We start from the raw sequence: 25,334 nt of genomic DNA on the forward strand, positions 1-25,334 counted from the left end.
TGATTATTTTCAGCTTTATATATATATATGTATATATGTAGAGCGCGCAATTCCATATTTTAGAAGTCACTATAACACTTCAAGTATTTACATTTTATATCATATATTCGCAGTATCCATACAAATATATACATTCAATTGAAAACTAGCAATCGAGGTGAAAACACGGAAATGGAGAGAAATTAGGTCTGATATACCATCAAGTACCTCTCCTTGCAAAAATGTCTACTAAATAAATACACATCAATTTGGTGGAAAAATTAGACCATATGAAAATTAGGCAAAGACGCACAAGAAAATTGGACAGTAAATTAGTTGCCGAAGTTGTCATCTCTGGCCTTAGAACGATTTTCCTTATCTCTCCTATGAGCCGGATTTCTGCTAAATTTTAACTCTTTATTCAAATAAAAAGTTCACCACATTTTTTAGCAACCTGAGTTGATATGCCTGCTCATCGGTGTTCAGTAAATTGAAGAGGAAAGTGGGGAAGCTGGAGGCGCTTCTTAATATGTATATAATGTAAAATTTGTTAAAGCCAAGAAAACTAGTGAATGTAGAATTGAATATCAACATTCAACAGAACAGAACTTCAACTCCATAGGTCATCATTATGATGTCTTTGCACACGAACCGGTTTATGATGTGCAGAGTAACAGATGAAAGGCTTATCTGATCTCAAATGTAGCGCTAGCGTATCACGTTATTAGTTTGGAATGTTGATTGCATTGATTAAGATGGATGATGATCTTTTAATAGTGTGAAAACATAATTTGAGCGGAGCACGATGTTGCCCTTAAACAAGGCTTTATGTATTCTTCGTAATGGGAATATAAGGTCCATCAAGTGAGACTTTTAACTTATGAAAATGTAGTTTATCGCTTCCGAAGAGATTTTTTGTGAAGATTCGTGAAGTAGAAATTTTAAACAATACACCGTTAACGCTACATTCATTTCCGATAAATGCGATTAGATTCAAAACGGATTTTTTCGTTTGAGATAAGTCTATTTCAGTAGGTTGCCTTTAATGTGTGGTTTGACTAGTATCTGTCAAAATTGATAAAACAGTCAGGGAAAATGACAATCAAAAATGCTTCAGCCAGCCGTTCTGCAATGAGAGAAAGTGGCTAAGTAAAAGCAATCCTCGTTAATACAAAACAGGAATTATGCATTTTTATATTTACCGTCAAAAAGACCAATCTGGGAAATTACCTAATAGAAGTTATATATATTATTAGGCTAAACCACAACTACCACTATTATTAAAAGTGTCAGTATCCTTGGATGTGTTGTATATCACTTTATTGTTAGCGCAACAACGGCTAGTCTTGAATTTGACACACTATAAAAGTTGTAAACTGACTATTTTTTGCACGAAGCTATATAGAGACGGGTACATCCCTGATTTAAGGAGAGCAGTACCATTTGAAGGGTTCGTCTCACATCTCATACTTATTCTTACAAACCATTGGAGCAAGGAAATCCAAATTTGAGGCTTTTGTTTATAAATAAAAATAGAGAGGAGAAATTCATTACTATTGAATAAATAATAATAATCGTTGGCACAACAATCCATATTGGATCAGGGCCTTGAAGTGTGTTAGAGCACTTCATTCAAGACCGTAACGGTACACTACAGTACATTGTAGGAGGTAATGTGGTCAGCATTGCGCTCGCTCGAGATTATTACCCTGATTTTACTCAGGTACTCATTCACAGTCGACTGATATCTGGTGTCAAATTACGATATAAATTCCACTGTCGCCAGTGAGATTTGAACCGCGACCTTCCGTACAACAGCCTTTTGCTCTAACCACTCAGCTATCTAGACACAATTAATATTGAATTATTAAATAAAAACTGACAAAAAATTTGTATCCTTTGGTGAACATCTTTCTGTATTTTGGAAATTAGCTGATCCTTGTCCAAATGTTCGTCTATATAAAATATTATGTGGGCTTTACTAATAAAAATGATAGGGGTTAAAATTTAAATAAAACATAGTGCGGAATGTTTAGTTTTTATTAGATAATATATTCTATGGCATTTATAATTTTAATAACATATCGTTTGAATGGCCACCACGGCTCTTTTTGCATTGCTTGATCCAGACACACCAATTTTCGACGACTTGGTGCACAATTTCCGGTGGAATAGCGCCAATGGTGGCTTCAAGTTCATCAAGAGTCTTGGGTTTGATAGCATAAACCTGTTATTTAACACGACCCTATAAAAAATAGTCCAATGGTGTTAAATCATATGATCTTGGCACCTGTCTGTAAATACCATTTCTTGAAATGAACGACTCACGGAGCTTTCCGCGCAATAGATTCATGGTTACGATCGCAGATGGCGCGTCTTTTTGAAAATAAATAACATCCACGTCAACATCATAAACTTCCATGAAAAAGAAAAATCGGCCAACATCGAACGATAGTGCTCTCCATTGACAGTTACGGCTCGTCCTTCTTCAGATGACGAAAATCCATCCGTAAACATGTCCCCTACAAACTGTCAAAACCATCATCGCTTTTATCCCTAATGATAAACTATTTATATCTAATCAAAGATCGGTGTAAGTTTTAAACTCCACCATGATATTAACATAGTATGCTGGCCCCAAGCTCAGGCAAAGGAGGAGGGTTTGAGGCAATGTACTTTGTACTATCCTTAGTAAAACAAAAATAAAATGCGGAGATCACGGAAAGAAATAAATAAAGTATAGTTGCTGTTATTCCACTGTGTTAAATCCTACGTGATCTTCCTTGGTGACAGGTCCCGCGACAGGCCGACTGAGAAAATGTATCCAATGTTGTTAAAAACAACATTATAGGATTAAGATACAAGCAGGACGGGCCTCGGTCCTGTCGAAAAATGTTTTTGGCTCATGGATGGCGTCAGGGTGTAAGTAAGTTACTCCAAGTAAAAGCAAACCAAATACATGTGTGCACGCTAAATATTGGCACCCTGATTGGAAAGACCGAGAAACTTGCATGAACCCTTCGGAAAAGGTGCATTGATGTGATGATTGATGATTAGGTACTAGCACTAAGGAAGAAGGCACGTGGTCTCCGAGACAATTGTATGCGGGGGAAAAAATAAAAATATTTACAGGGTAAGGAAAAACACCTAGTTCTTTTCTCAACTTGCATTGATATGTTCGTTCTACAAGAAACCCGATGGTCTGGTGCCAAATGCAACATTGAACGCGAACGCGGTAAAAATGGATATCAACTTCTCTATTTTCAGGCGACCTTAATGGTCATGCCGGTGGAAAGGCAAACGGCTGTTACCGTCTGCCATAGAAGAAAGGGGTTTGGAGCGCGCAATGAGGGTAGTGAGCGTATAGTCGATTTTGCGAACACCCATGAGTTTGTACTTACGAATACATGGTTCATTAAACGATTGTCTCATTTTCCTACATGTTTTAGTGGGAATAGGGGGGACGCCGATACGTTACCACCGTCTTACAAATCAAGTCACCGATAAAACAGCGTGAGGAATGCACTGGCTCTCCGTACATGAATTGGTGGCGATTTCGCGTGCGATTACCAATGTGGAAGAAATCTGGAACCAAATTAAAGACGCAATCCACAAAGCGGCCACATCAACCGAAATACTTACAGGCTTTAGAATGACGATCTTGAAATGAAGGTCTGTGAAAAGGAACGCCATTATCATAAGTGTTTCGACAATAAAACACTCGTCAATTGGCAAATTTATAAGAATGCCAACCGGAAAGCAAAGAAAATGATTGAGTCACCCGAGCGGTCCATTACGAAGATCTTACGATAAACAAGACACTTGGAGTAATGAGAGAAATATGTATCGATTTGCCAAAAGCCGGTATGAACGCGCACAGGATATCGAACACTTCTGTTGCGTTAATGACAAGAACGGTACTTCGCTTACTGACCTCGAACCGCGACGGATAGGTGGCGAGAATAATTTGAGCAGATTTCGCCTGAAGAATTGGTTCATTCTTCCCTTCCACAAGCATTGCCGATCTTTGGAGCAGTTCCACCTGATTGCGTGACTGAAATCGAGGAAGTCATAAAACAAATGAAATCGAGGAAAGCAGCATGACCTGATGACATCGAATCTGAGCTCTGGAAAGTGAAGAGCTGGCAAGAAAATATCACAGTTTCAGTATGAAAAAAGAAAGGTAGTCCAGCAGAATGTTCAAATTACCGACCGATCCGATTACTTTCCCATATCATGAAGATTTTTGAACGTATTTTTGACAACCGTATCCGCGAAATAGTCCAAATATCCGTGAATAAAGCCGAATTTGTCAAGAACTATTGACGCAAAACACACTGCGCCGTTACTCATGGAAAGAAACATCGCCCTCTTTACATTGCATTTCTTTGCATTTCTGGATTTGGAGAAAGCGTTTGATCATGTTCCACACGAACTCATCTGTTAAGCTGTAGGATAACATTTAGTGCTAGAAGAACTAGTGCGCTGGATCCAACTGCTCTACCGCGATCGGAAAAGTAAAGCTCGAAGTGTCACGGGTGTATCAAAATCGCTTCGTGCCTTTATTGGTATTCATTAAGCAAACGCCCTCTCATAACTCGTCTTTGTTCTTGTTAAGGACTCATACGGGACATCCAACGTCTAGCGCTTTATGCTGATGATGTTTTCCTAACGTCCCATAGCAGAAATTATCTCGAACAACTTGTTCAAAAAGAGATAACACGCCAAAAGTTTTGATGAAATAGTGTGTGCACGTCCAAAGACTTTTCTTGTATGATTGACATAAGAAACCTGTTAACCTTTCACGGTTGAGCTCCTGATTTCTCGAATCAATTTCGTACCATATTTGGTTTCAAAAGCATATTAGGCATATTACAGAGAGGCAGTACACTAATCTCAAGAAAAGTATGTGTTCGATGATCTTAGAGCTAAGTTATGGGCCCCCAATGAATCATGATTAATTCACGGCCTTAAAATCAGTATCAGGTGGATAATCACTGGAATCATGCCAAACAATTGCAATTCTGCAATTCAACGTTTTTTAATACGTTACACAAGGAAAAATTCTGCTTCTATTCAAATACAACTTTTATTCTCTTCAGAGAGAATTAGGCAAACAATTTTGGACTTTATTATTAACGTGCTGTGTATTCGTAAAAACTGCCACTCGGCGGTATACGCTGTTCAGCAGTCACGTAAAAGGTTAATTATAATCATTGAGTTTCAAATTTCTGAAATTTCGCATAAGTCTATCTAACGCCTTCTGTTGCGTAAAAACTTCTGAACAAATCACCCACAAATCGCAAATGTCTAATCTAGAAAAATTTAGTTATATTTAAATTTAAAAAAAAAACAATTGTGGAGAACTCAAGCTCTTTGCGTGATGACATCATATCAAACCAGCACGGTTTATTCATTTTTTCGATTGAATGTAAACTAAGCGAGGTTTTCAAATGATCCCCAATTCAAAGATCAAAATACATTCTGGCCCAGATATTCCTTCCTTAGGGATCCTGAAAGCGCGATGATAATTTGAAAATTTACAGACTCATTACTTTCAATTTCATCTCCCGTTCGTGAAAAAAGCAAAGGCGTTTCACGCCACTGATTCTACCCAACAATATCAGTAGCTCCACCAACGTAAACCGGTTCAGGCTGTTCACCTTATTGGATCATGTGCGGTTGTTTGTTTCAGTAAGTATATTTACCCCAAAACTAAATAACGGTGTGCTTCATTTGAAGCAACAATGATGACTTGTGGGAAGCATTGCGTGTTTCTAACGGAGTGATTTGAAGCTTGACATAATGAACTTCAGTCTGTGAACTCCGCGACCTATTTTTGTTATGAGTATTTCACCTGAATGGTACCGGTGAATCTTCTGAATGGAAACAATAGAAAGCTTAGTAAGTCGGAGTATGAAAGTATAAAAATGATAGACCCTGGTCGGAACACTGTTCCAGCATCCGGCGCTTGCGTTAAGAGGGGTTACTGAATGAGAGGAATAAAGTTACCGACCCAACACAAAAAGGTACTTCAGCCGTAATTGCATTAGAAATCACACATGTTAGTGATTTTTTGCAGAAATGTTGCAAACAAGTTGCCACTACATTTGAATCGGATATTAAGTAATTACCGTCTTTCATTATGAGCTCAGTTCTTTCTTATGTTTCGAGCCTACTTTTAGATCTTTGTCTTAAGTGGTTAAAGATGGGAGAGAGTGACATACAAAGTTGAGAATATGTAAAAGAACCAGAGGATTGTCGTGAAGGTATTTCTATCTTTTCTTTTGCAATTCCATTTGTTAATAAATTGAAATTTTCCAAGTTTTTAGCTACTCTTATGATCGTTAAAATCGCAGGGAAGGGGTTTCGAATTATTCGATTTTGAATTAAGAATAAACCACGAATTGGAAAGCGACACGAATTCAACGAATATCTTAATACAATTCTTTCAGGAGGGCGTGGAAACCATGGCAATTTCTTGCACTGAAACAATTTATATGTACATCATTGTGAAATACCAAATTTCTATCGCCTCTTGATCCCACCTTTGGAGATTTGGTTCGGTTACATCTGAAATTTTATTATAAGACATCTCCCGAGTGACTTATATACCTACGTTATTTCCGACATGAGCTTGACTCTGCAGAAATGATACGAGTTTATTTCTTATGGTTCGTTTAATGTGACATCAGAGACAAGTTAAGTTTTTGCAAGTGGCTGCATGCCCATATACATTTGTTTCATGCAAATGAGCCGGAATTATAGCATTGACACATTACAAGATGAAGGTTAGCCTCGCTAAGGCGAAAATCGAAATAATAACATTGCACACGGCATTATAGATGATTACTCGTTGTATTACCAATGAAAGCTGTTAAATATTATTTCCGGTAGCGGTTAATGTTTTGGATAATTAAACAAGGATGTTAATGGCAATTTTTAGGGCAAGGATCGCGGCAAGATGAGCAAATTGTACATAAGTCTGGGTTTAGGATTGGAAACCAAAACAGATAACGGAAAGATTAACGTTCTCTGAAGATGTAAATACCTTCATAATTAGGCAGGTTTTCGATGGAGAGAAGTCAAATTACTATTCTTCACCAATATGGGTTGATTACCATTATTTTGGTTAATGATTTTTGAATTGCTTTCATCAGTCTCATCGTGCTTCAACCCATTTCACACTTTTGAGTCCATACCCGTATAGTAGAGCGATCCAATTTTCACTTTCGTAAAGTACTCACGTGACTCGTTCCACGTAAAATTATCTACTATACGTATCACTCCAGAACCTTGTAAACAAAGCAGTTACTTTAGGAGAAATATGTTACTTTGCAGTCTAGAACTGCTATAAGTACCACAATCTAGATACTATTATATACTACATGAAGAGGATCGAGCCGACCCCGCTTGTGAACGGGACAAAGGCTGAAGAAAAAGAAGAACTATATGAAGAGGATGCGGCGAATAATGAGAATCACCCCTAGATTATTGGCAGTACCCAGTCAGTGTATCATGTTATATAGAATACAAATAATAGAGTTGAAACAGCAGGAAGATTCAATTAACCTATGTTCCAGCAGCGATTATAATAACTGTTGCTGACATAACAAATCTGCACATCTAAAACAACTCACCCAAATACAATTAAAGAGTATAATTAAATATTTTCCATTTCTATGTACCAAATTAACCGGCGTTAATTTACAGTGGTGCAATATATGTATGTTAAAGAGAAACTAATATATTTTTCTGCAACCTCTTGTTCACTAAAATGAAGATTAGCTCGAAATAAAATCACCTCACTGGGGCTCCTGTATAAAAAAGCCATTTGGCAGTAGCTTCCCAATTCCGTGTATTAACAACCTCCAAAATACAGCAAAGCGAATCTCGAATGAGCATGAAATAATAGATTTAATTGACTTTGGCAACAGTAAACATTAAAACTAAATGTAAATATGGTTAATGACCTTTCTGGCCTTTGTCTCTCCTAATATATTTTATGCTACTCTGTTGAGCATAGATACCAGGCAAAATAGAATTACGTTACATGTTTTACTCAGAAATTCCTTCCACACGCGTATGGGTTGTCTGTATGTCATAATATATGTTAATAAAAGGGTTAAGCCAGACATGTATTATTTTGGGCAAAATTTCAGGGTAATAAAAGATGGCAATAGTGCTAAGAAAACATGTATCCATGCAAAAGAGAATGAAAAGCTGAAAGAAGTTGATTTTCATAACAAAGTTAAGCAATTCAAAGCGGTTTCTTCTCTTATCTAAACAAAATACGGCAGCGACCCGTTGCTTTCAACTGGCGGAACCGACCATGGTGCCCAATAATTAAGGATTGTTTTTCGCATAAGATTTGTTTAATTGGAAGTCGAACCGCTTCTATTTGAAAAATCAGCAAGTGAGCGGGGCGAAGAAAATAAACAAGATGCTGGGCACTTCAGTTATAAAAGGTTTTGTGTTTCCTTATGTGAGGAACGATGAGTGTGTGACAACTCCGTGTGTACATAGTTAAGAATTCAATTACCCTCTTTTTTTAAAGTGCCATGTACATAAATACTTTGACTTAGAAAGCACTATATTGATAATAGTTAACCACATACGCTAGGAGTTCAACATTATTAGCAAATGTAAAGAAGCTCACCTACAAGATACAGAAAATCAGAATACCGGAAGCTGGCATTTCGATATAAAGGTTTTGGGTTCATCTTATGTGAGAAACTTTCATACATATTCGTATATGGCTAAAATCCCAAAATATTCCTTCATATTTTTTTCAAACTACAAAATATTCGTACATATTACCGACATAGATATTAGGCTCACCCTAAACAAACAAACATTGCCTATTACCGAATACTGTATTCGATATGCATGTATATAAATTTATCGTATACCTATTTTCGATTAACTTCGTGCATAAAAGTATGCATATGTACATATAAAGTACGTATATTGAATACCGCTGGTTGAAAGAATTAGGCACGTTACACGTTTTAGACTGCATGAAATTCATATAAAATGCAAAAGTTTCACCTTCTATACCTTTTTTAATAATAGTTGGATTTACTTTAAACTTTCCAAAGTAATGGTTATCCCTTACATCACCGTACTTCTAGCATGAACTTAAGGGGGGTTTCCGGATAAATTTCTAAAATATGCTAATATAGTATTATTAAGTTTTTTCGTGCAGATATGGGAACAGAATGTGACTTTTTCAGATTATTCGGTCGGATAGGTTCTGAGAACCAGACCTGTTACATCTTTTGAGTGTCATATGTTGAGTCTTCACTCCCATACATTGCACCGGACATCGAATATGGGACCAGTTTCGAAGAGTACTAATTCAACCTTTCATTTCATATGGCCAACATGGCCATATTCTGTGAAAAAAAGTTGCACCCTTTCGCATGTATGAGGACCCCCCACTTACACTCAGTACAAAATGCTATATGCAAAGCGATTGACAGGCCACACATTCTCGCGAAATTTCGTGACAACCGATCCAGTCGTTTCCGAATAATTCGGGAGTGACAGACAAACAAACATCAGATCGAATCTAATAAGGTTTTGTGTCACATAAACCGGGCTAGGGAGAATAAGATTCTTCATAAACGTAATTTTAATACTGTCAATAATTCTCGTTAATTATAACGTCAGCATCTTCTTTGCATGGCTTAAGATGCAGCAAATTCGCGCGAAATTGATAATTTTGAGATGCTATAACTTTGATACTAATGGTTGGATTTCCCCGAAACTTGGTAATATAATGTGCGATACTGTCCGCTATGCTGGTTGAATTTAGTACTCCTGGGATGAACTTAAGGAGGGGTTTTCGGTCAACTTGCAAAAGATGATAATAGATATACTGTTAGTAAGTGTATTTGAGGTCTAGATTTAATATAAGCACAACAGCCAGATTTTTGTAATGGGTAGTTTCCGAAAATGAATTCTGTCTCACTTTAAGTGTGCACTTTTTGATCGCGCACTTTACAATTCACATCAAAACTAATATCAGTTTCGAAAAGTATTAATTGGGATCTTTCATTTGATACCCGACATAACTATATTCGGTGAAAAAAATTTACATCCCCTTTGCATGTTTGTCCCCTTTAAATTCCACATAAATTTATGTCACTCACGGTATGCGTGGAATTTCATAGTTCCCATGTGTCCACCAAATTCCGTTCGGATCGGAGGAAAGTGCATGTGACAGACAGACAGACAGTGAATCGATTTTAACAAGGTCTTGCTTTATACAAAACCTTAAAAAGGGATCACACACACATCTTCACAAACGGATTTTTAATATTACACTGGATTGTCAATTACTCTCGTTAATTATGACGGCATTACCTTATTTGTATGGCTTAAGATGCATTCAATTTACGCTTGCTATAGCTTTGACACTAATAACCAGATTCTCCCGAAAATTTGCGGTATTGTGTTCCACGTTGCTACAACCTAGAATGAACCTAAAGGGAGTTTTCCGGACAAATTGGAAAAGTTGGTAGTATACTATTATTTAGTTTATTTGAGTTGATATCGAAATGGGATATATTTTGAGGCCTAGACTTCATGTAAAAGAATGGCCCTAAATTTTTTTAGATTTTTAGATTGAATAATTTTCCGTCTCATTTAAAATTTGCACATTTTTACCCCTCACTCAATCATTTGACAATCTACGTCAAAAGTAAAATCCTCTTGTAAAAATACTGATCGAGACCTTTCATTTGGTGCCCCACATGAGTACACTAGGTGAAAGAAAATGACATCATTTTTTGCATGTACGCGGAGCCCCTTTAAACTCCACCTAAATTTATGTTACTTACTGTATACGTCGGACTTCATAGTTCCCATACGTGCACGAAATTTGCGTGCGACAGGCAGATAGACAGACAGTGAATCAATTTTAATAAGCTTTGTTTTACACAAAACTTTAGAAGTGAATTTCAAAAACATGTACCCATATATCAACCCTCTTCTAAACTACTAACCACTAAAGGTGGCCCGCAAGAAGTTTATCCGTGTATCAACTCGGTCAACCCAATTCAGGAGATCTTCCAGACTTCTCCAACAATCCCTAGACAATAAACTCTCCACCTTATTTTCACTAATGACGGGAGTCATTTCTATGGTGCAATCTAGCAAAACTCTGAATTCAAACGCACTGAAAAGTCCGCACCATTGTGTGTAACGCGACAAGTCGCATCAAGAAACTTCAGTAGACCGGCAATTGGCAGTTGCTGAAAGCCAACAATTTTGACGAGGAGACGCAGATGAGCAAGCCTTACAGATCGGCAAAAAGATATATTGTATGCCAGAAGCCGAAGTTTTGGTGGAACTCTGAAATCGGCCTTGCGATATGGCTTCAAGCCTAGAAGGCGCAGTCAACGAAACAAAAACTGATCTGAATACGAGCAGATACATGAAGAATACAAAGAGGCATGGAGTTAAGAGTAAACATTTTAAGCGGCCCCTGGGGTGGCGCCTACAAAACTATAATCTTGAAAATCAAAAGCAAACGCTATCCACCAATTTGTTGCCCTAACCTGCGAAGAAAATAGTCGGGAATAAACCGCCCGGGTCAGGATAGTATCTCCTACAAAGTTCCAAATATATTTGTCCAGGCATTGACCACATGTATTAAAGAATGATCATTTCCCACACAATGTAAAAAGCAGAAACTAATACTAATCCTCGTGAAGCTTAGTCTTACAGGCCGATGTGCCTTCTAAATAATACTGGCAAACTATTCGAACGAATAATCTATAACAGATTACTTCCGATTGCCCAAAAATGGAAGACCACTTTTCTGAAGATCAGTTCGATCTTCGAAAGGGGTGGTCTACGACCAATGCAGTTAGTCAGGTGGCTAACACAGCTAAGGACGCATTTGAGTCCTTAGTTAACTTAGTTGGGTCGGAGCACCTGTTGCGTATCGTTACCAACAGGGGAAAATACCTGTAATCGGTTCAGGAAACTTATAATTTTTTTTCATCTAAATCTTTTGATAATCTTCCGTATAATAAACAGTGAAAATATCAAATCGAAATTTGAAATAATTTTGAAGTTTTAGCCTTCGAAGTTACCGTGCCTCTACTGGAGAGAGAGTTCTGGCCTTCTCATCATCTCACACATTCTGATTCATTTCGGATAGAAACGCTAAATGGCTCTAAGTCGATACAATTATTGACTTTTCGTTATTGAAACTTTAAACGTGTTTTTCTTAAAATAAACAAAACATTTGTTTAAAGTATAAAAATATAAATATTTACTGAAAATTCACATTTTTTTGTTGAAAGTCAAAATTTTTTTATAAAATTTGAAAATTTTCAACATTTTATAGGTTCAACCAGAAACTATCTATGTTGACATTGAATTCTGATTTCACTGCAGCTGCTCTTCATCGATTTCGAGAAAGCTTTCAGTAGCGTAGATAAGGAGTGTATCTGGAGCGCTCTATGCAGGAGGGGCATTACGGAAAAACTTACAGTCATTATCAGAGCGACATATTATGAAAATGTCACATGTTGCACCTATGTTAAAATCGTAGCGGATTTTGAGGGCTAAAACGGCTAAAAATTGACATTGCAATCTACACCATGCTGTAGAATCCACTCTACTAACATGGCTGACGAGTGGGTCCCCCAAGGGCACTTGGCGCAGAATAGTAGGAGAGGAGTGCGTCTCGAGAGAACATGCGGGAGCTGAAATGTATCTCAGGTAGTCGCGAACGATAACACGTAGGTCTGATTGACGATATATCTCCCTTTAACCGATACGCTTTTGTGCTGCGTATCAGATGAAGGACTGAAATTATATAATATCGAGCGACATGTGGAGTTCCACAAGGGTTAGCCCTAGGATGACTATGAAAAACAGTTCTCGTTAAGGGGATACTGACGCTGGATCTTCATACTGGTGTGGTCTCCATTGGTTTCGCGAACGACAATGGAGTGACGATTGTTGCACACCTTCTCGGAGAATTCGAGCTTTTTCCTTATGAGGCAGTTTATGATATTAAGTCCTGGTTAGAGAACGCTGGTCTATCGCTCGCAAAACATAACACGGAAGTAGTACTTATCGTCAAGCGAAGAAAGTGCACGTCTATGAAGATCAGACTGGGAACTCAAACAACGTTTATACATTATTAGCCTGCGCTCAAATATTTAATGCAAATCACATGCGGAGTGTGCAGCGACCAAGGGATATAACAGGGGAGCACTGACCCCTAGAATGCTACCAAGACCGAGCGCTGGACTCCTTATTTAAAGGATAATTAGATCGATCCTACTATATGCACTTCAGAATAAAGTAAATAATTTGGAGCTTTGTATCAGTGCTCTGCATAAGTGCACTTCAAATATGATTTCTTTAGAGAACAATATTCGATGAAGTAGCATAGCAGGAATGACCCGATTGCCGTTGGCAACAGTTCACATGAAGTAAGATTATCGCGGAATAGGATGAAAGGTGGGAATAGAGTACATCGGTGGGCAATCAAGTTGTCCCCAGAACTCGATAACATAGTCATATTATCTACACATGCTTCAATGACATGTAGTAAGATTAGAAGCAGATACAGGAAAAGGAGACCCCACTGATAACGTGCAGAGTGATCGGCAGATCTGTAACAAATTAAGCAGCTTAAAGTTGGTCTATTTAGCTGGGGTGACACTCAACGAACGCACATTTAAACTTGTCAGAATGCCGCTTTTTACACAGTTATAGGTTCCTATTGCTGATATCATTCCAAGACTATTTACGCTGTCTATAATGAATCAAAATATCATGTTGAATAAGTAGTATTTGGCAGGACCTTGCCAACGGACATCGAAAGGGTTTTACAAAGATTTCAGAGTTTTTTTTCCAAGAAAACGTTTGTGGGTTTTTTTCGTTTCGTCCTAAGGTTGCACCGAGGGCTCATTGGAGCTTCAATGAATTTAATGATGATCTTTCTAGAGTTCCGCAAATGAATAATAGAAAGAAGTATAAAAGGCAACTCTGCAAGCGAAATAGCTTTGGAACATCAAAAGAAGTAGTTTTTCCGCCTTTTATATTCGCTGCTGGAGGATTTTATCAATAGCATGGGCGAATTTTGTTCTCCATAATTGCGAGATTAAGTCCCCGAGGAAGCCTACGGCCATGAGAAATCGCTTCCCTCTCGCAATTCCCTAACGACCATCTTGTGAGTGACCCTCATATTTGACCATGAACGTAGCTACTTTCTTGGCAAAGGGAGTCAGACAGCACAATTGTAAGCACCGTTACCCTGTGCTGTAATAGTTAGATTGCGATCCGTATAAAACGAAATCAACTTTAGTAATCATTTAGAAAATTTTCTCTGATCGATTTGGGAATCCAATTTGGGGTTGTAGGTACGATGCAAGAATACCATTTTCCCGCTTTATTTTAATAGCCCTTGCATATTTATTGTGAATTGCAAAGTATTACTCGCCTCTTGACTGCCTATTACTAGATATCTATCTTGAAGACAAAAAAATATTCAATATCATCTGCTTACCTTATACTGTCGTTGCCTGTACGATGAATTCGCAAGACGTTGTTCCATTCACGAATTAGCTCACCACTTTTAACATCTAACTCCGAAAATAACTGTAAGTCGTCAATCCCATTCAAAGCTGACCCACTCTGGCTCTTGATCGAATGTGATAGCCTACCAAGAAATTGAATTAAAATAAACAAGTCAAGAAAGTGCAACAATTTACCTATCTATTGAATCCAAGCTGCTAGTTTCAAAATCCATCATCAAATCATCGGATGCAATTGACTCACAAGGGGACAATGTATCTAGTGACTCTGCCTTTGATAGCAAGGTGGACCGTCTCTTGATTTTAGGCGTCCTATTACTGTTTTCTAAATTGATTAATGATGGTAATTTCGGCTTTGATATTTGTGCTGAAGATTTAATCGAGTTCGATTCCATCAAAGTTGGTGTATCGGTTAAAGAATGTCGCATTTGATTTGCGTCGGCCAAATCGGCTTTATCGCTGAATAGAAGTGCAGGTTGGTCAGCGATTTCGTCATCAATTAAAAAATCCCTTCCAGCATCTGACAATGAAAGTGAATTGGATGCATGCGTTGGTGTCCCTGGCGATCTTGGACTGCTGACTAAATCAATTTCCGGTGATATTTCATCTATGTCCTTTTCGCGGGCATCCTCAATAAGTTTCTTTTTGGCTTTCTCCTTTTTAAGCATCATCTCCTCTGATTCTGTGCTGCTTACTAAACTATCAGTCGGGGAAGTTTCGTCATCTAAAAGTATGTCGCTGACCGCGGCTGCCATTTCGGCGAACTTTGTTTCAGCGATATTTGAAAGTGTTCCAGGTCGTTCCATTGTTGTCCTCTGATTATTTTTTTCATTTGCTTTCGGGGTTTCAGTTGAGAGTGATGCTACAATAAAATTTAGTTGTTTTGATTGTAACAATTGGTAGTTCATTTTGCTTACAAAGTTGACTAGGCTTATCAGTGGTTGCTATTGAAGATATGTCTTCGAATACTTTGAATGATGCCTTTTCATTTTGATTATCCTTGCTTTCATCGCTGCTACTCAAGCTGAAACTGCTGCAGTCGTTAGGAGCAAGGGATTCTCCAGCATTGCACCATGAAGACCGCGAGCTTACTGGTGATGAGTTTTTACTGGATATATTGTAGTCTTTAATTGATGGGTTCTGCAAAATAGTTTGAAAAATTTTGATAAATAGTCCAAGTGAAAAATCTATTGACTAATATCAACATTTCTGAGAAGGATACAATCTTTGTGTTTGCGGAACTTCTTGCCACTTCATATATGAACTGAATAAGTTTTAAAAAGATAAAATCCTTTTTATGTGCATTCGGATATAACAGTAACTTGAAAAAAAACAACAGTGAGTTATCAATAAAATGTTAACCACCAGGCGCCTACAGAAGGGAAGGAAGTTGAAGTTTTTGTGAAAGCCTGAGCCTAGTTTTTACAGTATTTTACTGCGATTGATTTTCTGCAGAAGTCTTTGAAAAAGTTATTAAGCTAGACGTGGACAGCAGACTTCAGATAATTCTTTGTACATGGTTGTCAGTGTTGACATTTTAGTACCAAAGATACTAAATTTAGTACCTTTTGATGTTCGTCACTACCTTAGTACTTTTTCTTAGTTTTTAATACTTTTCTGGTTAAATAGGTGCTTTTCAGCACCTTTGAACAGGAATCGTGACGAAGTTAATATTTGGCAATATCACGTTTTGCTGAATTACAAAGTCACCGAAATGTTGAACTGGTAACGTTAAGCTATCTGTCTTCACTTCGCGAAAAATTCCGTAAAATCGCAAAAATAGGGTAGCGATTTCGATGAGTGCAGTCCTTATATATGAAAGGTAGAAAATAAGGCAATGAATTGAACGTAAAGTGGAACGACCCACTGAAGAAGCTGGCAGTTCGAAAACAACGTGACACCGCAATTCACAAAAGTTTGTTCAAAAGCAATGTCCAACATCGACTTTCTAGGCCTCTTCAATCGGTAAACCTTGAGGTGGTTGAACATCTGGAACACTTGCCTGAACTACAGGTTCATATATGGCATGATTCCTTGAAAAATGATTCCCGGAAGTCATTGTAGGGGACAAAATTTCTTCCTATGTAATTCAATACCCTTCCAATTCGATGCATTATCTTACATTCAAGTTGATTGGTTTTTAATTAGAACCGGTTAATTTTTCTAGTCAATACTTTTACTGCGCTCGGTTAAGTTCATTTTCTTTATTTTCCTTGTGTTACGTGTATTACGTCGGAACAAATATTTTGGTTTTTTCGTTGTATAGTCTCATACGTGTTTAGATCCGAGCTCTTCAACTTCTTCTCTCCTAAAACAATTTTTCGCTGTATACCAACAATATTGGTTGTCACATTGTGCGATATACATGAGTATGTCACAAAATATAACAACAGAGGTGAAACGCTTTACTTTTTGCTTGTACTTAAATACGCTTATATAAGAGTACTATTTATTACTTTCTGTCACCTTTTTCAGTAGCTTAAGTTTTCCGCTTTTCCGACACGTTAATATACCTATTTGCTGGTATACTTTCCGCTATAAGATATTGACACTGCTTTCCATTTGTCTGCGGTTTTCAATAACGTGCTTGTTTGCAGTCATAAAAGGCAATTAAAAGAGATTTCGTGGTCAAAGGGTAGTATAGATCCCAGGGCGAAACGTGGATTGGTACCCACGACGGAGCATAAAACTTGGGACGTGCCTGCTGAACCAACAGCAATAGCTCTACTACCAAACCCTATCTCCACCTCCACGTGGTGACCGCTGGAAGCTCTTTCTTCACGAAAAGCTGCAGACGGAGAAGGATGAAGGCGAGTCTAACGTGCCTAAAAACGGGACAAATTGCCAACTGGTCCTCCAGGTTGGGGGTTGGGTAGGGCTGACAACCCTACACGGAAAACAACTTGTTACGAAGCCACAACAGGAACTCCGGCTGGACGGATTACACAACGATGAACCCGGCAACGACAACGGAATAACGATTTGCGCATTTTCTCATGGAACGTGCGCTTCTTGTACAGAGATGAAGCTGATAAGCAGCTAGTCGATACCCTGTCCCAATATAGGGCTGATGTAACAGCGGTACAGGAGATGCATTGGACAGGGACCGGTTTCCTGGAGAAGAGCCTCAGCGGAAAGCGGTCCACAAACATACGTGGGCCTCTTCAGATGGGACCATTTTCAACTAAATTGATCACGTGTTGATTGAACGCCGCCACCTCTCAGCCTTGATGAATGTCAGAACATATAGGGGAGCCAATATAGACTCGGATCACTATCTCGTTGGCATGGTGTTCCGAGCTCGAACAGAATCCCCTCTGACAATCAGGTGAGAGATAACACTGAAGCCATCCACAACACAAGCCTCCACGACACCTATAAGAGGGAAATGGATGCCGCAATAACCGCAGTCAACAGAGGACCTGGAGATGAAACATCAGCAAATAATCTTCACAATCACCTGAAGAACGTTATCATTGATACGGCCACAAATATACTTGGCCCCAGCCGTAAAAGGAGTTGGAACGGGTGGATTGATGATGAATGTAAGCTAGCAACGGAACGGAAGAATGTCGCATATCAAGTAATGTTGCATTCTCAAAGCACGCGGGCACGCGCAGAGACTTATCACGAACTCTGTCGAGCGGAGAAGCGACGTCACAGACGGAAAAAGGAAGCCTGGGAGAACCAACAAGTCTGTGAACTAGAAAAGTACAAGGAGCAACCGCACCAGGCGCGGAAGTTTTACCAACAAGTCAGCACGATGAAGCCTTATACACCTCGATGCTCATCCTGCCGAAACAAAGAGGAAAATCTGATTTCCGACAGAAGGGGCATATTGGAACGATGGGTTTAGTACTTTGATGTGCTACTGAACAACCAGAACATCGGCGAGTTGGAGGTCCCGCCAACTGAAGACGACGGACAAATACTGCCACCAGCAAGTGTAGGAAAAACAGTCCGTGCAATTCATCGGCTAAAAAATCACAAGTCGCCAGGAGCCGATGGAATTACAGCCGAATTGGTTAAATATGGAGGCGACCAGTTACACCAAGTGGTTTATCAACTTGTGCTCAAGGTATGGGACAGCGAATCAATGTCTAACGATTGGCAACGAGGCATTATTTGTCTCATACATAAAAAGGGAGATATCACACAGTGCAGTAATTATAGAGGTATCGTGTTGTTCAGTACCATCTATAAGATATTCTCCACTATCTTGCTAGGCCGGATAGCCCCATACGCCCAGAACATCATTGGCCCATACCAAAGAGGCTTCACTTTAGGCAAATCAGCAACAGATCAGATTTTCTCTCTGCTTCAAGCGACGGAAAAACTGTTGGAATATGGACAACAGTTGCACCATCTATTCATCGACTTTAAAGCCGCCTATGATAGCATAGCCAGGGTAAAACTGCACACAGCCATGAGAGAATTCGGTATCCCGACGATATTAATAAGACTGAATAGGCTGACCCTGACCAATGTGCGAGGTCAGATAAAAGCAGCAGGATCACTCTCAAGACCATTCGACATCAACAACGGGCTACGACAAAGGGGTGCCCTATCATGCGTTCTCTTTAACCTGGCCCTCGAGAAAGTCATCCGTGATGCTGAGGTAAATGCGTACGATCCTCTTTAAGTCCACCCAGCTACTGGCCTATGCTGACGATATCGACATCATGGGAAGAACGACCCGAAACGTACAAACTGCCTTCATCCAGATCGAGCCGGCGGCGCGAAATCTTGGGCTGCACATCAATGAAGGCAAGACAAAGTATACGATGGCAACGTCAGCACCGAAAACCAACCACCCAATAACATCAAACCGCACTGGTCAAACGGGAAGAATAAAGATAGGAGAATACAACTTTGAGACCGTTGACAATTTCTCCTATGTAGGATCGAAAATCACAACCGATAACAGCTACGATGACGAAATCCGCGCACGGTTGTTGTCAGCCAACAGAGCCTATTTGAGCTTACAAAAACTGTTCCGCTCTAAACGTCTCACCATAGGGTCAAAACTCGTACTATACAAGACTATGACCTTGACTGGTTTCTGAAATGTGCGCACGCTCCACAACAACGGTATCGAGTCTCCTTTCATCACGTGGGAATTGATTTCTGATAAGATCGCGACGGCCAGATTGCGATTCAGATCAAGATGCAGCGCAATAGATTTCCAATATAGTATAGAAGAATACTTTCTATGAGTAGCTACACAATTCGAGAAAAGCATAAAAGCTGGCAGATGGCCGTAAGTTTTTTGTTAGTGCTCTGAGGGACGTTAACGGTAGACTTCTCATCCAAGACGATCAAGGGTTGGAAGATGCATACGATACGATTCCCAACCGTATTACATCCGGTAAAATTTCACCTCTAGCGAATGACATGCGGTTACGGACTCCTCTATATATAAGCGAAGTTAAATTTGCTATCAACGCGCTAAAGGGGCTAAAGACGCCGGCTTTAACGAGCAACTGTTTCGGGCAGTCCCTGCAGTCTCTGTAGAGTCTGAGTGAAGATAAATATCAATGAAACCATCGATGGGTCTCATATTGAGAAAGGGGGACAACTCCACTGCGAATTAGGCCATATGATGGAACCCACTATCCCTGGATGGCCGACGCGTGCGCCGCAATAAAAGTACATTGCGTAGAACATCACGAGTTTTAACACATTGTCAGGGAGCGATTTCGGTTCCTGGTATTGTGTCTCACATAGGGGTTCATGACAATCAAAGTATATAAAAAAGCAAAATATTGATGAAGAATATTATCAACTTGATGTTGATGCCGAAACAACGACGTTCATATTTTAGACAGTTTTGCGCTGAGAGGCATAGTAGTGAAGTAAACTTTCAGTCAAACTGTGCACTGAAACACTATGAAATTATCCGTCATAACGGCATGCATATATGTGCATATATCCACCTAAGTGTAAGACAATAACCCCTCCCCCCATTGTGGGAGGGATACCAGACTAAGTGAAGGAGGAGGCTTTAAGGTATTTATTCACGGTAAAATAAAAACAAAATTACTCAAAACAGGAGAACGAAATAAATAAAGTACATGTCGGGGTTTTCCACTATGCTAAATTCGAGTGAACTTTTCCCAGTTCCATACCACGCTGACTAGGAAAACTCGTCAAAATATCGGTCCTGTAAATGATGCAATAACCGTATCAGGATATAAGAAACCAAATCGAAAATCGGAAGCTCCACGTTTCCGGCATAAGAAGTATTGCTGATCTTTTGTGTCAGAATATTGGGTACACGATAGTTTCATTTTTTCTTTCTACGGCAAGCGATGGAAAAACTGTTGGAATATGGACGCCAGTTGCACCATCTATTCATCGACTTTAAAGCCGCCTATGATAGCATAGCCAGGGTAAAACTGTACACGGCCATGAGAGAATTCGGTATCTCGACGAAATTGATAAGCTTGACTAGGCTGACCCTGACCAATGTTGCAGCGAATTTTCAAAATATAATAATACGCCGTTATTAATTTTACTTGAGCAGATCCCGTAACGAAAATATTTCGGAGCCTAGATACCACGTACATGGGCCACCATGATTTTTTTTCGAATTTTTCGGGTGGGTGGTTTCCGAGAACGAGTCCTTGAAGTAATTGACCATTTCGGACCTGCTCACCTTTTGCAATCAATGTCAAAACTAGTACCTGCTTAATACTCTTTAAAACTTTTCATTAAGGTGGTCATCCCGTGTGTCGGATCCGCGAAATCAAATTTTTTTTGCATCAATTGTATCTGCAGATATAGTGTGGAATATATGGACAAAGTGATTTTTTGATATTCGGAGTCGTTCGGAAATTATAGTGTTAAACACGTAATAAGTCACATGCGAGATTTGTGTCGATCGCCGCAATAAAGTACGTATTTGTCGGTCCTACTTCACTAGTAGCACAAAAATTGAAGCCAAGGCTTTACATGTGTTTCTTGAAGAAACTTAAGGTTTATGGACTAGGTATAGCAAATTAATGATCAGTTAAGACTTTATGACTAAAAATCACATTCTACCTTTTAAAAGCGTTTTTCTCGAAACTTCATATTGAAAATTTGCTGCCGCCATAGCCCAAACTCTATCCAACGAAATCCATTGAAATTTTCACGACTTATTCAGAACATAAGAACAGAAGTTTAACGTGGCGTCAAAAATTTAGCATTTAATATTTTTTAATAATCCTGGTTTGCGGACTGTAGTTAAGTCTGCACGTTAAAATGCCATTAACTTTTTTCTTTAGGATGATCGTAGCGGCCTCTAGCGTGGGAGGAGAAAAACACCTTTTTGTGAGATAGGTGTATAAATTGTTCTGTATTCCAGTAAAGAACTAAGCTATCGGGGTGGAATTATTACGCATGCTCAAGATATTAATAAATATATGGAGAAAAATTCGCATTTTTATGTTTATCCAGTTCTTCACAAAAAAATTATAAAAAAAACGGCCTATACACGGGATGACCCCCTTAAACTCACCATTTAGCGATGTAATTCACCGCATGCGATGGGTTCATGGTTCAAATTTTCTAGCAACAGACAGACAGACAAATAGTTAACCGATAATTTTGTTTACAACAAAATCTTAAATAATTCAAATTATAAGAGCCACACTAATTCGTGCTTCCATGCTTAACATTATTATCCCACCGACAAGATGGGGGAACATTAAGAGTTTTTTTGATGAGGGAGTCGAAGAAATATGAAATCGAACCAAGAACACTCAAAATCGTCAAACTAGATAAATGATTTGATGATAAAATTACAATGTCTCTTCTGTCTGTATAAAGATTCCCTTTTAAACCCCACGTGGAATTCAAGCCTTTCGATCAGATTTCGCGAGAGTTCGCAAAAAGTGTTTGTGGCAGACAGACAGTGAACCAGTTTTAGTAAAGTTTTGTTTTCCACAAAACTAAAGGCAGACCGACGGAATGCTCAAATTACTATCCAATTCGGTTATTATTCTGTAACATGGAGAGTTTTGAACATTTTCCTGACAACGGCATGGGCCGCATTTTTCAAATTACCGTTAACTTCCTGTATATCTCCTGTTCACTACTTTGTGGTGTTTAAACTGTGTTCAATTTTATAATCATTAATGCTATGCAAGTGATAACAGTTGTGGGGGCGTAGAAAGAAGAACGTAAATAACCATAACGAGCAGGATAAGACTCCGACCAAGGTGTTTGACCATGTAAAGTCATCTGGTATGGGTTTTTTTGACAATATCTAGTCGGTTCTAATGGTCTCTCTACCCTAATTCTTGTTCTTTCTAGTGATGCACATTATAGCACATGGGGTCAAACATCCGATGCCCTACAAAATGTTCTATGTTCTCTAGCGTATCAGAAGAAAGCTGATCTCGAATAACTCCATCAAATGTGCAGCACGATCAACGACTAAATCTGGACAAACAGAGTTTGCGATGACCGATCTCAAATAAGACCGGCATGATCACAGCCATTCACAGTGAGCTGCGGAATATGTTAAATTAATGCTCTCAGACAATGATGAATTGTACCATGAAATTGGTTTACATATCAGCGAAATATGGATATCACCGCATCAACGAACTTGTTACCTGTTACCCTCTTTGGCTCCGGTTAGGGAGGGAAGGATGTTGACTTGGCATTCGGTATAACCACCTTCTAGGAAGACATTTACATTGCATGCATCTATCGAGGAAAAGCTCTGAGGGAAATATCTTCTATGCTACGACCATGTCATCCGCGCCTGATAATGACTCGTGATGGCCCGCTCGCCAGATTGGCTTGAACAGTGAAATAAGCTACAAGGCGACTAAAACAACTATGGCTATGTACGCTGGGGAGTAGTTTGATTATTGATTCCACTCGAACGAAGTATAAGACCGAGGAAAAAAGCGTTTCGGATCGAGGTGAGCCGATCCCGCTACCAAACGGGACAAAGGCCACAGAAGAAGTTGCACTTCTTCCCTCATAGTACGGTCGCAAAATGCACTAAAAATTCACTCAAAATTCGTTTCACTGTGACATTGGTTTGTCAATGAGCAAAATTGCTGTCACTCTGTCAAAAAAGAAAGGGTGGGAATGGAAAAAATCGCTATATGATCAACTGAGAAACATCTAGACGTCCTTGTGAATGGAAAACGTGAAGCTAAATCAATGAACGCGTGCAGTTTGCCGGTTAGATAAGCAGATAGATATGGTTTTTTTTTTCGAATCACGAGCCTTCAACAAATGGTTTTGTTTCTAGAAGAATAGGTAAAGAAACCAGATTAATTCACATAAAAAATATTGGAACCATAAATCGGTTTTTAAGGTTTTGTGTGAAACAAAACCTTATTAGAATCGAGACGGTGTCTGTCTGTCCGTCTGTCTGTCCGTCTGTCTGTCTGTCTGTCTGTCTGTCTGTCACACCCGATTTATTCGGAAATAGCTAGACCGATTGTCACGAAAATTGGTGAGAGTATGTAATCTGGTGATCCCTTTACATGCAGTAAGTGGCGCCATCTTGTGTTAAGTTTAAGGGGGGGCTCCCCGTACATGTCAATGGAGGGTGCAAATTTTTTTTTCACAGAATGTAGCCATGTAGGGTATCAAATGAAAGGTCTCAATTAGTACTTTTCGAATCTGGTTCAATATTTGATATTAGATGAAACATAGGGGAGTGAGGGTTCAAAATATGACCCACAAAAAGTGTAACAGGTCTCGTTCTCAGAACCTATCCAACCGAAAAATCTGAAAAAAATCACAGTGGTGCATCTCTACGAAATCTAGGCCTCAAAATATATCCGGTTCCGATATCTGCACAAATAAAGTTAATAATAGTATATTTCCACATTTTAGAAATTTACCCGGTACCCCCCCCTTATGTTCATCCCAGAAGTACAAAATTTGGCACGCGTGTAATGAAGAACATGGTGCACAGTTTGATCAAGTTTGAAGAAAATCCAATTATTATTAACAAAGTTATAGGGGGTGAAACTTTACCATTTTTTGTGAATTTCGTGCACTCTACAACCTGCATGACGTCATCATCACATATCAATTCGTCAATACCACAACGAAATGAATTCTTATGAATTGGGTCGCAGAGAATTATTTTGTTTTAGTTTTTTAGTTATTTGTCAGCCAGACATGTGTGTATGTAGGTATATAATATATGCGTGCTAATGAACTTTGCGGGTAGTGCCTAATTCAGTTAGATATAAGACGTAAATCGGAAATATGGGTACGATAAATTTAGATACGTGCATATATGTGTACAGTAGGTAATAGGCAGTTTGTTTGTTTAGGGTGAGCGTGATATCTATGGCTCTAATATGTACGTATGTCTCGTAGTTTGGAAAAATATGAAGGATTATGTTGGATTTGTAGCTATATACGGACAGAAAAATGTGCGTCTCTTACATAAGATGAACACAAAACCTTTATACCCGAAGCGCGAGCTTCCGGTATTCCGACTTGTTATATTTGGGTACCGGACACGGACGTTGCGCAACACATAAATATCATTAGATCGGTCGCAGTTTGAACATTAACATCACGCTGTTCCACATAAATGTTTTCTCTGTACTTTTATGCATATAGAAAGTGGCCGCTATTGTTGTGTAAAAGCTCAAGCGTCCTGCAAAGGGACAAGTTATTAGCTCTTATGCATTATATGAATTAGATTAACAAACTGCTACGAATATTCATTCTTAGCTCATTCAACCAAGTGGGAGGTTATTTACGTTCGATGTAACTTACAACTAAGCAACTAATTATAGTTGAGATGAGAAG

At 38.9% G+C, this 25,334-nt stretch overlaps 1 protein-coding gene across 12 annotated transcripts in view; it reads right to left on the reverse strand.

The window, feature by feature from the left end:
* The window catches only part of LOC119650260, a 286,586-nt gene that overhangs the window by 52,356 nt on the left and 208,896 nt on the right, over positions 1–25,334 (reverse strand). For all 12 annotated transcript variants that reach the window (XM_038052862.1, XM_038052864.1, XM_038052863.1 and 9 more), the window contains 3 exons: positions 15,467–15,689; positions 14,727–15,411; positions 14,522–14,674 (listed from right to left, as the gene is read on the reverse strand). In XM_038052862.1, the coding sequence (XP_037908790.1) occupies positions 14,522–14,674; positions 14,727–15,411; positions 15,467–15,689 (1,061 nt within the window). The remainder of the gene's footprint in view (positions 1–14,521; positions 14,675–14,726; positions 15,412–15,466; positions 15,690–25,334) is intronic.

This window comes from Hermetia illucens, chromosome 2 (genome assembly GCF_905115235.1).
Source record: "Hermetia illucens chromosome 2, iHerIll2.2.curated.20191125, whole genome shotgun sequence".
Taxonomy (NCBI): Eukaryota; Metazoa; Arthropoda; class Insecta; order Diptera; family Stratiomyidae; genus Hermetia; species Hermetia illucens.